This window comes from Erythrolamprus reginae, chromosome 1 (assembly GCF_031021105.1).
Source record: "Erythrolamprus reginae isolate rEryReg1 chromosome 1, rEryReg1.hap1, whole genome shotgun sequence".
NCBI classification, from domain to species: Eukaryota; Metazoa; Chordata; class Lepidosauria; order Squamata; family Dipsadidae; genus Erythrolamprus; species Erythrolamprus reginae.
Genome location: NC_091950.1, coordinates 93,741,094 through 93,755,014, shown reverse-complemented (window position 1 = coordinate 93,755,014; position 13,921 = coordinate 93,741,094). Strand labels below are relative to the sequence as shown.

Below are 13,921 nucleotides of genomic sequence, written 5' to 3'. Positions count from 1 at the left end.
CACCACACACACACATTCCCACCCGCACACACACAAAAACACACAGTATCAGTATTTCCCAACTTTGGCAAATTGAAAGTATCTGGACTTCAACTCCCAGAATTCTCCAGCCAGCGAATGCTGGCTGGGGAATTCTGGGAGTTGAAGTCCAGATATCTTCAAGTTGCCAAGGTTGGGAAACACTGCCCTATATAGCCTCCTAAGTGGGGCTTTGGGACACTCGCAACCGTATGTATAAGGAAAGTACACACACACACACACACACACACACACAGAGGGGCTGCCTATATACCCTCCTAAGTGGGCTTTCAGACACTCGCAACCGTATGTACAAGGAAACCACACACACACACACAGGCTCCCTATATACCACTCTAAGAGGGGCTTTGGGATACTCGCAACTGTATGTACAAGGAAAGCACACACACACAGAAACATACAGAGGGGCTGCCTATATACCCCCTAAGTGGGGCTTTGGGACACTCGCAAACGTATGTACAAGGAAAGCATACACACACGCATACACAGAGGGGCTCCTTACATACCTTCCTAAATGTGCCTTTTGGACACTCGCGCTGGCTAAGACGGGGTGGGCGTCGTGCTCAAAGCACCTACGCTCAGAACATGGTGGGTGGGTGGGGGAGGGGGCAAGCAGCCAGCTGTTCCTCCCCCCTCCCAACCCCTTCCCCCCCCCCTTCACCCCGAGCCAAGCGGTTCGGATAAGCAAGCGAGCCCCCCGGCTAGAATAGAAAAGGAGAAGCCGTTCTTTTTTTTAAAAAAAAACGGGAGATACCAGGCCAGTCGGCCAACGTTGCAAAAGAGACCCGAGCACACACTCACCGTCAGTTGCTCGCTGTTCCTTCCCTGCCCTTCCCCGGGCTCCTCCTGGCGGCCACCGCCCTCGCCTGCCCCAGAGGGATCCGCCCGCGCTCACTCGCTCGCTCGCCTCTCTCCGCCTCAGGCCGGGTTTCGCAAGATGGCGGCACTTCCGGGAGAGACCATCGAGGCGCGCGAAAAAGGGGGAAAGGAATAGAAAAAACAAGCCGAACTGCGCAAGCGCGGTGTTTCGCGTCCCTTCCCCCCTCCTCTGTTTATTGAATGAACGCGCTCGGCTGGTTCCCAGAGCCAAGGAAGGGCGCCCGATTCCAGTTCTCCTCGGGCGGCTGGTGCTGCCTTGATGCTCGTCCCCGGCGTCGTGTCATGAGCTTCCCTAAAGACACTTCGCAGCAGCCCCGACCGCCTAAGCCCGATCTGAGCATGGTGATCTCCGCCGCTTTGGGTCCCGGGGTCGCCCGTCTCTTTTACTACCCGACTCTGTTGTACACGCTGGTGCGGGCGCAGCTGCCTGGCTCACGACGGCCGTGGTTCAGCCGCATCGACCGCGCGGTAGTGTTGGGGGCCCTTCCGCTGCGGGGACGCTGCCGCCAGGTAACGAAAATGAAGGGTCTGCGGGATAGCAATAGCATTAGCATTTAGACTTATATACCGCTTCATAGTGCTTTTAAAGTCCTCTCTAAGAATAGAATAGAATAGAATAGAATTCTTTATTGGCCAAGTGTGATTAGACACACAAGGAATTTGTCTTGGTGCATATGCTCTCAGTGTACATAAAAGAAAAAGATACATTTGTCAAGAATCATGTGGTACAACACTTAATGATTGTCATAGGGGTCAAAAAAGCAATGAGGAAACAGTCAATATTAATAAAAATCTTAGGATACAAGCAAAAAGTTACAGTCATGCAGTCCTAAGTGGGAGGAAAAGGATGATAGGAATGATGAGAAAAAACTAGTAGAAATAGAAGTGCAGACTTAGTAAAAAGTTTGACAGTGTTGAGGGAATTATTTGTTTAGCAAAGTGATGGCGTTCTGGGAAAAACTGTTCTTGTGTCTAGTTCTCTTGGTATGCAGGGCTCTGTAGCAACGTTTTGAGGGTAGGAGTTGAAACAGTTTATGTCCAGGATATGAGGGGTCTGTAAATATTTTCCCCACCCTCTTTTTGACTGGTGCAGTATACAGGTCCTCAATGGAAGGCAAGTTGGCAGCAATTGTTTTTTCTGCAGTTCTGATTATCCTCTGAAGTCTGTGTCGGTCCTGAATCAGCATATTGCCCCCAATAATCTGGGTCCTCATTTTATCCATAGGATGGAGGGCTGAGTCAACCTTGAGCCGGTGGTGAGATTTGAACTGGTGAACTACAGTCAGCAGTGTTAGAAGCAGCTTGCGGTACTGCACTCTAACCACTGTGCCACCAAGGCTCATTTCTTCAGGCCTTTGGGGTGGAGCCGTGATGACATGCCCCACCCAAGGGGCCCACGGGCCACAGGTTGAGAGCCTCTGGTTTACTCTCTATAACGGTGGCCTCCAACCTTTTGGCCATCAGGAACCAGTTCTTTGTGGGCTACCTCCAATAACTAACAAGCAAACTGAAATGAGATGACTAAACACAGTAAATCAGTTCCGTTATATTTGAACATCTCTCTCTGCAAAGAGGTTTTTTTCCCCTCTTTCCCCCTAGGCCTTTACAATTCTATGCATGGTATGTATGTATGTATGTTTGGTTTTTATATTAATTGATTTTTAATCATCAATACCAAATTACTATTGTACACTGTTTTATTGTCGCTGTTAGCCACCCCGAGTCTCTGGAGAGGGGCAGCATACAAATCCAATAAAATAAATAAATGTTCCTACATCCCATGGAATGAAATGTAGGATGTATGATGACTATAACTTGTTGTGTGTATTCTTAAGGTTTTTATTAATGTTTCTTCATTGCTTATTTGACCCCTATGACAATCATTAAGTGTTGTATCTCATGATTCTTGACAAATGTATCTTTTCTTTTATGTATACTGAAAGCATATGCACCAAACACAAAATCTTTGTGTGTCCAATCACACTTGGCCAATAAAGAATTCTATTCTATTCAATCCCATGGAATGGGGCTTGCCATGTTTGTACAGCGCACTGCCTGCCCACAGACCAGGTTTTGGGGACCCCGTCAAGCCAGTGGAGAAGTTGGTGATAAATAAACGGCTTGCCACACTATCTGTAGAAGACCTGATGTTTATGGGAACCTGGGAGGGGTGATTTCATGAGTGAGCAGATACAGCCACAAAGCATTATTTTGAGAGGTTCAAGGCCATCATATGTTCACCACCTGGGCGGAAGCGGAGGGAGTTGCCACGCTGGTACAACCTGAGTGGGCAATGTTGCAAGTTTGGCGGGGCGGAAGGGGGGCAAGGCAGATGAACTTTCAACTGGGTGGGAAGCTCAGATTTGGGTTCCCCGGTGTAGGTGCCAGGATGGCTACAGAAATAAATTGAAACTTTGAGGAATGCCTTGACTTGGACTCTGATTTAAATTTGGATGTTACCTGGAACCTTGACAATTAACCCAAATCTGTAACACCAAGATAAGATGATAAGCGTTAATTCACAAATTTCATTTGAAAGGCTTTTTCCTGTATAGTTAGTTCTCGACTAACAACAATTCATTTAGGGACCATTTGAAGTTTCAACACAACGCTGAAAAAAATTGATTTGGGACCATTTTTCACACTTACAACTGTCCCAGCATCCCCATGGTCATGCAATCCAGATTCATGTTTATGACAATTGCACTTTTCCAGGGTCATTTGATCCTCTTTTGTGACCTTCTGACAAGCAAAGCCAATGGGGAAGTCACATTCCCTGAATAACCATGTTACTAAATTTAACAACTGCAGGGATTCACTTAACAAACATGGCAAGAAAACTCATACAGTGGGGCGAGCTACACATAAACAAATTTCTCAACATAGCGACATAAATTTTGGGCTCAATTGTGGTCGTAAGTCAAGAACTACCTGTATATTCATGCATTATCTGGGGCTAGGCTGTGCAGAGTATTAAACTATGACTTGGTTTTTGTTGTTTCCTTTAAAGCAGGGGTGTCACACTCAAGGTCTGTTGACTGTGGGCTGCTTAGATCTGGCCTGTGGGCCGGCCTGGAAATATCAAAGGACCAGCACATGGTGCGTCTGCTGGCCAAAATGGGCCGCGGGAAGGCCATACAGCAGTGATAGCAGTGCCCATGCTATTATGCATGCGTGGGTGCCCACACCCATAATTCAATGCCTGGGGATAGTGAAAATGGCCTTCTGCTGAACACCCTATACACCCTAAAACAGCACATTTCCCAAATTCTGGCAGGCCCAGTAGGCCCGTTTCTCGCCTTACCCAGGCTCCAGAGGCAAAAATGCCCTCCCCATCCCCCCAAAGACTCTCCGGAAGCTGAAAATGCCCTCCCAGAGCCTCCGGGCAAGCTGAAAATCAGCTGTCCGGCACACACATGCACATTGGAGCTGAGTTAGGGTAATGGCTCGCATGCCAGCAGGTATGGCTGTGTGCCACCTGTGGCACCCATGCCATAGGTTTGCCATAACTGCCATAGAGCAGTGTGCAAGAGGTGGCATGCCAAACCCTCTGTGTGGGCACCAGCGCCGTCGCCAGCTGGTCTTCACTGCAGTGAAAAACTGCTTAAACACTGCCAAAAAACAGGTGATTTTCCAGCCTTTTGAGGACCATTTTCAGGCTGAAAAAGCCTGAAAATGGGCTGTTTTCCAGGCCATTTTCCAGACATTTTGGGGCCGTTCCTGGGGCCAAAAACAGCCTGAAAAAGACTTGAAAATGGCCCCAAAAAACAGCCTCCAAATGGCCAAAAACAGCCAAACACCAGGCGTGCATGCACCAGCCAGTCTTTGAGTTTCCAGTGCTCCGGCGCGCACACAAGCAGGGTAATTCTGCTTTGGGCACTCAGTGCCAAAAAGGTTCGCCATCACTGCCATAGAGAGTACCCTTGCGGCCCATTTTTTCCTCCATGGCGTTCTACAGCACTCTGCTAGCTGATAACCTCTTCACCTTCACTTTAGCAGCATCTGCCAACCAGAACTAGGTACCCTCCATGATTGGATTATTCCCCCCATCCCATATTTCGACCCAAATATTAACCAGGCTTAACCATGCCTAGCTTCTAAATCCAGATAAGGAGAACCAGATGCTAAGCTTGGAACTGCTGAGATAAGTATTTTATCTAAGCCTTGAGACTCTGCCTCCTGAAGCTGATCTAATTTTTCACATTTGATTCATTTAACATTTGTTCTTTTTTTCCCCCTCCAAGATTGTGTCTAAATCATTTGGTGGCAGCATAATAACATAAATACAGTTGTGTCAAAACTGACTAGGCCCCAATCCAGTGAAGTGTCTATGTCATCTTTCAAATTGTTTTCTAAATAGAAGCTCATTAAAACAGTGTTTCCCAACCTTGGCAACTTGAAGATATCTGGACTTCAACTCCCTGGGAATTGAAGTCCAAATATCTTCAAGCTGCCAAGGTTGGGAAACACTTCATTAGAAGATAAATCAATTTCCACAGGCCATTTTGGCTAGCAGAGTGCTGCAGGGCACAATACCTTGTTCACCTTGTCTTTAGCAGCATTTGCCAACTAGAACTAGGTACTCTCCAAGATCTGGATGGCTGTTGTTCAGAAGGGCTAAAACCACCTGGCTCTTCATCCAGGTCTTTGATGAGAGAGAGAGACCCCCCTCATATTACTGAGTTCGCCATCTTAACCTTTTACCTGTGATTGCCCTGGGTTTTCAGAGAAGGGTGGCATACAAATCTAAATAATAATAATAATAATAATAATAATAATAATAATAATAATATCCAGGGTAATTGAGAATTGGATGGTATAGCAATTTTGTAAATTATTACTAATATTAAGTCCTCTAGGGCCTAGATAGTAACAAAGATTGATAGACTGTTGGGCAGGCAGTTTTTAGAGACATCTGGAGAAATTGTCAATTCATTTATGCTCTGCTCCTCTACAAGAGTCAAGCCTCATAGCAGCTGGGGAATCTACATGTCTTTAATCTCTACATTATGGAATTGAGACTATTTGTGCCAGAAAGTAAATCTCCTTTTGCCTGGAATAGGTATTTTGAATGGAAAGGGCGAAAATACTTCTTGAGCCTGTGTCAAATGAACACCCTGGCTACACCCCAACACCACCTCCAACCTTCCGAGATCAAACAGAACCCTGATGCAATCCTCAATGAAATCAAGTTTGACGCCCTTGCTCTAAAGAGTAAGCGAGGGACACATCTGAGCAGTTTCATTCTAGCTGTAGATGTTCTTCCATGCCATATAAGATACCACCCCGGAGATGTTGAAACATAATGGAACTGATTTACTGACTTTAGTCATCTCAGTTTGCTTTACTTGTTGAAAAACAAGAAGCCTCACTAAAAGCATACAGGTAGTCCTCAACTTACAGCAGTTCATTTAGTGACCGTTCAAAGTTACAACAGAATTGAAAAAAGTGACTTGTGACCATTTTTCATACTTACAACCATTGCAGCATCCGCATGATCATATGGTCACGCTTGACAAGTAAATCACATTTATGACGATTGCCAATATCCCAGTGTCATATGATTACTTTTTGTGATGATCTGACAACAGTCAGTCAGGAAGCCAGATACACTTAACAACTGTGTTACTAATTTAACAACTGCAGCGATTCACTAAACAAACATGGCAAGAAAAGTCGTAAAATGGAGCAAAATACACTTAACAAATTTCTCTTTTAGCAACATAAATTTTGGGCTCAATTTTGGTCGAGGACTACCAGTACTTTTAAAAGAAGACTTCTTAACCTCCTATTTCATTTTTTTTATAGTCATAGGGAAAAAGAGAAGTCTTAAGTGGACAGTAATAATTATCTGAACTGGGAAACCGTGCATAGATGGATTGGACCTGATTAGTATTTGGACGGGAACTTGTTATGGAATTTTAACATGTAATAAACTAGAAAAATAAACAACAGTCCCAGAAAAAATCATTTTAAGCCACTTCAATACTATATTTAAAAACCTGTACGGATGTATCCATGTAGTCACCAAAACCTGAACTTGACTTTTTTTTTTATTGTAGAGCATGACCAATGAAAAAGCTGATATTCTCTGATACCTTACAAATTGTTGGCTATAACTTGCCAACTTCCTAGCCAGTTTAGAGCTTAATTAAGAATTCTTGGAACTGTTAACATTACATATGGAGAATGCAAGTTGGATATAAACTAAAGCACATTTAGAACATTTGGGCATGCTGTAAATTGGTTCTTCTTGCAGTTGATAGAACAAGAGAATATCCGAGGAGTAATCACCATGAATGAAGAGTATGAAACTCGCTTCCTATGCTACACCCCAGAGGTAAATTCCACTCATCATCACCAGTATATCACTAAAAGGATGTAACTAACTATCAGCGTAACAGAGTAAAAACCCAAGTACAGAGCATCAATTCTTTGTGAAGAAACAATATGGTTTAATAACTGACATAGCAATGTCCTGACCATGTTTGCAAAAAAGCCAAGGTTTGGTTATATATTTTTTTTCTGGTAAAGATTTGTAAGGAACAAATAATTTGGGATAGGAAAATCAAAAGGATTTATCCCAGGAGGCCAATTAAGTTTGATGTGCTGAATGCAAATCAAGTGCTGGGAGACTCCCTCAATTTTACACACCATTATGAGGTTAAAAGGTGGACAAAAGAATAAATTGACACTACACAAGATTTACTACAAATAATTAAAACAGTGTGCCTTTTTTTCTTGCTTAAAAAGCATGATAGGAGTGTACAAAATCATGCATGGTGTCAAATTTTCTTTTGTCTATCATTCACTGAAATCCAATACCAGTAAAAGAAAAAAACCCCCATCTTTATGCAACATGTTAATACACAGCTATTAGATGCATGGCTTTAAACTTGCTGGCTTTATAGTGCCTTCTAAGTGAAACACTGTTTGGGAGCAGTAGTGACCCCATGTTCACTGCTGTTACCGTTTCCCCAAAAATAACAACATCCCCTGATAATAAGCCCAAGCGGGCTTTTATTATTATTATTTTTATTTATTAGATTTGTATGCCGCCCCTCTCCAAAGACTCGGAGTGCATGACAAGAAGGCCAAGTGCTAATATCAGGATTCAAAATATATATATAAGACAGGGTCTTATTTTTGGGGAAACATGGTAAGTTCCCAATTCATCTGGTTGATCGCCATGTAACACATGTAGGATTAGGCAGGACTTTCACTGATCCAAAACTTTCTGCTTTATAAGGTACTTGATCTGATTGCTGCCTTAATTTACGATATTATACTCACATCTATTAATTTACTTCATGGTATCATCTAATGTTCCAGCTTTATTTATTAGCCTATTTTTGAAGTCTTCCTCAATGAGATTTTAATTATGTTGGAATAGTCATGTGCTGTTCTAGAACGTTTAATTAAATTTATATGGCCACCTATCTCAAAGTGACTCTGGGCGGTGTATATCATCAGTTTTACAGTTTGTCCTTCAATCTTAATTCTTATTTTTGGGGTTAATTACAGGAATGGGAGGAAATGGGTGTAGAACAAATGCGTCTTAGCACTGTGGACTTGACTGGAATCCCTTCGCTAGAAAATCTTCAGAAAGGTGTCAAGTTTGTATTGAAACATCGTGAATGTGGAAACAGTGTCTATGTGCACTGCAAAGCCGGACGCTCTCGCAGTGCCACTATGGTTGCTGCTTATTTAATTCAGGTAAGAATATTTTTTGATGAACAGGTCAAAAATGGAATGACAAAATAACTGAGTAAGAATACACTGTTCAAAACATGATTCACTTAATGGAAGGGACTTGCAGAATTTTATCTTGCTAGGTGCTTCCCAATTATAATGCTGAAATATACTGCTGTAGTTTAACAATAAATAGAAATTACATTTGGATTTTGTGGCCTCTTATAGGTCCATCACTGGACTCCTCAGGAAGCAATTGAAGTCATTGCTAAGATTCGTCCTCATATCATTGTTCGTCGTAAACAGATGGATTTATTAGAGGATTTTCATAAGACTGTAACTGATGAAAATCTTGCAGAGTCACAGAAGAAGCCAACAGATACAAAACACCAACTACCACAGAATCAGCAAAGAGACAGAAATTCACTGAAAATATAGGATTCTCCTCTGAAAACATCTGATTCCTAATTCATTGTTTAAGGACAAGTAATAAGTGTTTCTATTCTTGTAGAATAAGAGTTTTAATTACTGCCTGCTTTGCAATCGATAGGTGAGCATACTTTCCCTTTTATACTGTCTGTATTTATTTTAGAATAGCTGCTTGGGACTTCTTGACAATGCTTTTCTCTCTCAGCTATAAAATATTATGAAATCATGGTGCTGTTCCAGTAAAGGCCTTTATTGAGATTTGTACCCAACGTTCTTACAGTATAAGTGGGATTGACACCTAATGATTCAGTTCAATGATGTCAGGGGTAATTTTGCTATTGGTATTAACAGCAACACCTTCTTGTCCTAGAAAAAACAAGAAATCTGAAATATGTATTACTTAAAATAATTCTACCTCAAAAGTTGTCTTCTGCAGTTCTAATTAGAAGGACTTTATAGGAAATCACTTATTGGTGAGATACATTTCAAAAATTGTGACGTTCACAGCATGTGCACTAACTCTAGATGGCTTAGTAGAGTCTAGTAGAGTTTGGCTATTTAGGATTGCTGCTAGAAATGGGTTCACAACTTGACTTTGGGAGGCAAGAAGCTGACCAGTAGGAAAAGCAAGGCTAACAATAATTCAGCCATAACCCAGATTCACTAATTAAGTGCTAGTGAAAATAAGTATACAGCTAAGATGTTGATCTTTGTGAAAAGTAGGAAACCTCTCTAAAATACTATGATCAGCCTCAAGAAAACAGCTATAAGGATCTACACATCTCTCTGACATACTGAATGTGATGTTTCCATTGTCCTGGCACTGAAATACAGTATCCTGGTTTTCAAGCCAACACAAACTGCAAATTTGTAAGTAGCACTTTGAGGCCACGGGTGACAGTTACCACAGAGGTGACTGGATTGAGTTTGAAAGTGCTGGCATCTCCCTTTTTGTAACAGTCTCGGAAGATGTAAATGTTACCATTGCAACTGGCGATTTTCCAAGGGGATGGGACTGAACTCCAAGCGTCTGCCAAGCAGAGCCGAGTAAAGCTATCCAGCAGGGGATTATAGCACAAAAGAGAATCTCCCTGCGCTACTATGAACACCAAGTCCTTGTACACAGCAGCATGCATGCACCCTGCAAAGGGTAACACATAAGGCTTCACATAACACTTCTCTGTTTTAGTGTCATAGCACTGAATCAGCCGGGAGGGTTTAGTAAAAAAATCAGCATCATTCTCTTCACCACCCAACAAGTAAATGACACCCTTGAGATTCACGCCCGCAGCCCCAGACACTGCTACTTCCAGCTGGCTTGTTTCTGTCCACACATTGTCTTTCACTTTGTAGTATATGATGGCATTGGAGAGGATGTCTTGCAATGTTTTGCCGCCCAGTGAATAGATTGCATCCTTGTGGAGCACAGAAACCAGAGTATGTTGAAGCCTGTCTCGGGGCAGGGGAGCACACCACTCCCAGTCTATTGTAGTGTTGTTGCACTTCCACATGCGCCGTGGAATGGACCCTCCAACGACGTAGAGATCACCACCGTGCTTGCAGGCTGCAGTGATCTGGTGGCATAAACTGTTCTGGCCGCTAACACTGATGGAGTCGTCATCAGCACAGTGCAAAGAGACAGCAAGGGAATGTGTACGAGAGGATTCCTTTCCAATCAGATAGATATGAACTTTCTCTCCAATTTCCTAATAAGGAAGAAAGGGAACTTTTGTTAGCCTTGCATACATTAGTCAAAAGCGTTAGGCTAGAAAGCAAAAGACAGTGAGTACAAGTCCCGCCTTAGCTATGAAAGCCAGCTGGGTCTCTCTCAGCCCAATTCACCTCACAGGGTTACTATGGAAGAAATAAAAGGAAAGTGTGTTGGATATGTTTGCCACCTTATTTGTAAAAATAATAAAAGGTGGGACACAAATAAATAAAACCATGTGTCTAGGACCGGAAATACTGTACATATCCAAGATTGATGCTTTTCATACTTTAGATCAGTTTTTTTCAACCAGTGTGCCATGGGGAAATTAAACATAGGTCCCCAAACTATGGCCCGCGTACCAGATACGGCCCATGGAGGCCATTTATCTGGCCTGCCTCCTCCATCTGAACATTCCTCTCACAATCCCTCCAGCTATCAGCATCAGAAAGAGTGGAGGCACAGGGAACGCCCACTGACCAATCACCTTCTAGGATTCATCCCGACCACTAACGATGAACCAATAGCAGGCCACCTCTCATCCACACAGGAGGGTCCCCGCTCGGGCTGCCGCACACTTGTCATTGTGTGACCACGGCGAGTAGTTGAAGCAGTTACTCCTCCCCATGGTCCTGATTTCTAATCCTGGTCAGGACTGGAAGTAAATGTTGCCACCACTAGTGTTAGAGTGTCGTTTTGGTTGGCGATGTGCCCCAGGATTTTGTAAATGTAAAAAATGTGCCGCGGCTCAAAAAAGGTTGAAAATCACTGCTTTAGAGGAATTAATCATACAGTTCCAATCTCATTGGAAGAACCAAGTATTTAAAAGCTGAAAAGAAATGGTGATATTTCAGTGAATATTATTCCTAAAGAAGGAAAAAAAGCAATCTAAGGCACTTCTGCAGTTGGCAATTCTTGAGCAAAGAAGGGGGACACAGAGTCTGAACTCAAATCTTATGGGATGGGCAGATACAATACGGGGAACACATGTCTCTACCTTTAAGCTTGATTGCAGTAACTCTAAGAAACCTGCCCGCTCTTCTTTATTGAAGTCAATCCAGGTTTCTATTGCAGCTGTAGGATTCTGAGAGCAGGGGATCCCATCTGAATGATTACAGAGGTAAACCAAACACACACTCTTGTAAAAATGGCTAGAACAAGTAATCTCAGATCCTTTTCCATCTATTTAAATTGCCTTTGAATATTATAGTTCGTATCTTACTCAAGAATCTGCTCTATTTCCCAATGAGGACCACCGAATGAATGTGTGACTCACCTTGGAAATGTGACTCAACACTAGCTAAAGACGCACATTACATTCCCCTTGCACTCTTGTTCAAATACCAGATTTTTATTTTGATTGGGTATTTTCAGAGTTTCAAATTTTTTGTTGTAGTTCATCGAATTAATTATTATCAACATGCACTTTCAAGTTAATACAGTGATACATTGTCTTACGAACTTAATTGGTACCAGGACGAAGTTCGTAAGGTGAAAGGTTCGTAAGACGAAACAATGTTTCTCATAGGAATCAATGGAAAAGCGATTAATGCGTGCAAGCCCAAAATTCACCCCTTTTGCCAGCCGAAGCACCCATTTTCGCGCTGGTGGGATTCCCCTGAGGCTCCCCTCCATGGGAAACCCCACCTCCGGACTTCCGCGTTTTTGCAATGCTGCAGGGGAATCCCAGCAGGGAAATCCCACCAGCGCGATTTTGCTGAGGCTTCCTTCATTGGGAAACCGGACCTCTGGACCTTCCGTTGCCAGTGAAGCACCCATTTTCACGCTGGTGGGAGTCCCCTGAGGCTCCCCTCCATGGGAAACCCTACCTCCAGATTTTGCGATCTTGCAGGGGAATCCCACCAGCGCGAAAACGGGCGCTTCGGCTGGCAACAGAAGTGGGGTTTCCCAGCGAGGGAAGCCTCAGCATTTGCGATGCTGCAATTTCACTGAGGCTTCCCTCACTGGGAAACCGCACCGTTGCTAGTGAAGTGCCCATTTTTGCGATGCTGGGATTCCCCTGCAGCATCGCAAAAATGCAAAAGTCCAGAGGTGGGGTTTCCCATGGAGGGGAGCCTCAGGGGAATCCCACCAGCACGAAAATGGGCGCTTCGCTGGCAACAGAAGGTTGGGATGTGGGGTTTCCCAACGAGGGGAGCCTTCGCCTGGCAACGGAAGTCCGGAGGCGGGGCATCCCAGTGGCGGCGGCGGGTTCATAAGGTGAAAATATTTTGGAAGAAGAGGCTAAAAAAATCTTAAACCCCGGGTTCGTATCTCAAAAACTTCGTATGATGAGGGGTTCATAAGACGAGGTATCACTGTACAATGCTATGCATGGTACCGTATTTTTCGCTCCATAAGACGCAGTTTTTTCCCTCCCAAAGTAGGTTGAAAAATCAGCAGCGTCTTATGGAGCGAAGATGCAGGCAGGGAGGGGGGGGGGGCGGCGCAAGCCCAAAAAGCAGCCGCAACGGAGGCCAAGTCTCGCTCCAGGCTGTGCCCCCTCTGAGCGCTTGCCGCCTGTCCCTGTCAGCGGCCCAGCCACCTTCACCCGTCTTCGCGTCGCTTCGGAAGCCGCTCTGCATCAGCGGGAAGGAAGGCGGAAGGCAAGCAGCAAAGCGGCACTTGGCGAGCGGAGAGGCGCTTCGCTGGCTGCGGGCATTTCGGAATAGAAAAGAGCCCGCAACACCGGGGGAGGCAGGGGGTCCCGCGCCGCAAAGCATCCAGAGAGGCTCCCGCGGGGGAAGAAGAAACTAGGGGCCTCCCCTCGGAGGCGGGCGGGGGAGGGGCAGGTAACGCGCACCGCTGCAGGAGGGGTGAGGAGCCGAAGCAGCCCCCTGTCCGCCCAGCTGCCCGTCCGGGGATTTGGCAGCGCAGGCCGCTGGGCCCTCCCGCCTGCAGGATCAGCCTCGACAGCCCCCCCCCCCCCACTCGCCTAAAGGCCTGGCCGGGAGCCCGCGGGCTCGCCCCAAAAGCGCTTTCGCCCCGGAGAGCAGCCGCCGCCGACCTCTTCCTCGCCCGCAGGAGCAGGCCGAGCAGAAGCGCCCCCGCCCCGCGCCGGAGAAGTCGCCCCTCCGAGTCCGACGTTCCGGGCAGATGCAGCAGGAGCGAAGCTCGCCCACCCGCGGCCCGTTGTGGCTCGGGCGGAGCGGCTCGCCCGGGATGATTCTCTGC

The 13,921-nt window shown here is 45.1% G+C and overlaps 3 protein-coding genes across 42 annotated transcripts in view; 1 reads left to right on the top strand and 2 right to left on the bottom strand.

Annotated features, from left to right (window-relative positions):
* The window catches only part of CELF1 (CUGBP Elav-like family member 1), a 59,668-nt gene extending 58,560 nt beyond the window's left edge, over positions 1-1,108 (bottom strand). For 16 of the 39 annotated variants that reach the window (XM_070759558.1, XM_070759587.1, XM_070759628.1 and 13 more), the window contains exon 1: positions 841-954. The gene's annotated coding sequence lies outside the window, so the exon portion shown is untranslated. Of the gene's footprint in view, positions 1-840 lie in introns of all 39 variants that reach the window. The other 23 variants (XM_070759392.1, XM_070759470.1, XM_070759541.1 and 20 more) reach the window with 14 other exon arrangements.
* Positions 1,070-9,297, top strand: PTPMT1 (protein tyrosine phosphatase mitochondrial 1). Of its 2 annotated transcripts, XM_070759738.1 has the most exons (4): positions 1,072-1,428; positions 7,178-7,258; positions 8,443-8,634; positions 8,839-9,297. In XM_070759738.1, the coding sequence occupies exons 1-4, from the start codon at positions 1,099-1,101 to the stop codon at positions 9,046-9,048; spliced, it is 813 nt and encodes a 270-aa protein (XP_070615839.1). In that variant the 5' UTR covers positions 1,072-1,098; the 3' UTR covers positions 9,049-9,297. The 2 variants fall into 2 exon arrangements, with proteins under 2 accessions (XP_070615847.1, XP_070615839.1); XM_070759746.1 differs by lacking the exon at positions 7,178-7,258 and having other exon boundaries at positions 1,070-1,428; positions 8,839-9,135.
* The window catches only part of KBTBD4 (kelch repeat and BTB domain containing 4), a 12,947-nt gene continuing 8,294 nt past the window's right edge, over positions 9,269-13,921 (bottom strand). The window contains exons 3-4 of the mRNA XM_070759380.1: positions 11,745-11,851; positions 9,269-10,745 (exon numbers count right to left, since the gene is read on the bottom strand). Of these exons, the coding sequence (XP_070615481.1) occupies positions 9,885-10,745; positions 11,745-11,851 (968 nt within the window). The 3' untranslated portion in view covers positions 9,269-9,884. The remainder of the gene's footprint in view (positions 10,746-11,744; positions 11,852-13,921) is intronic.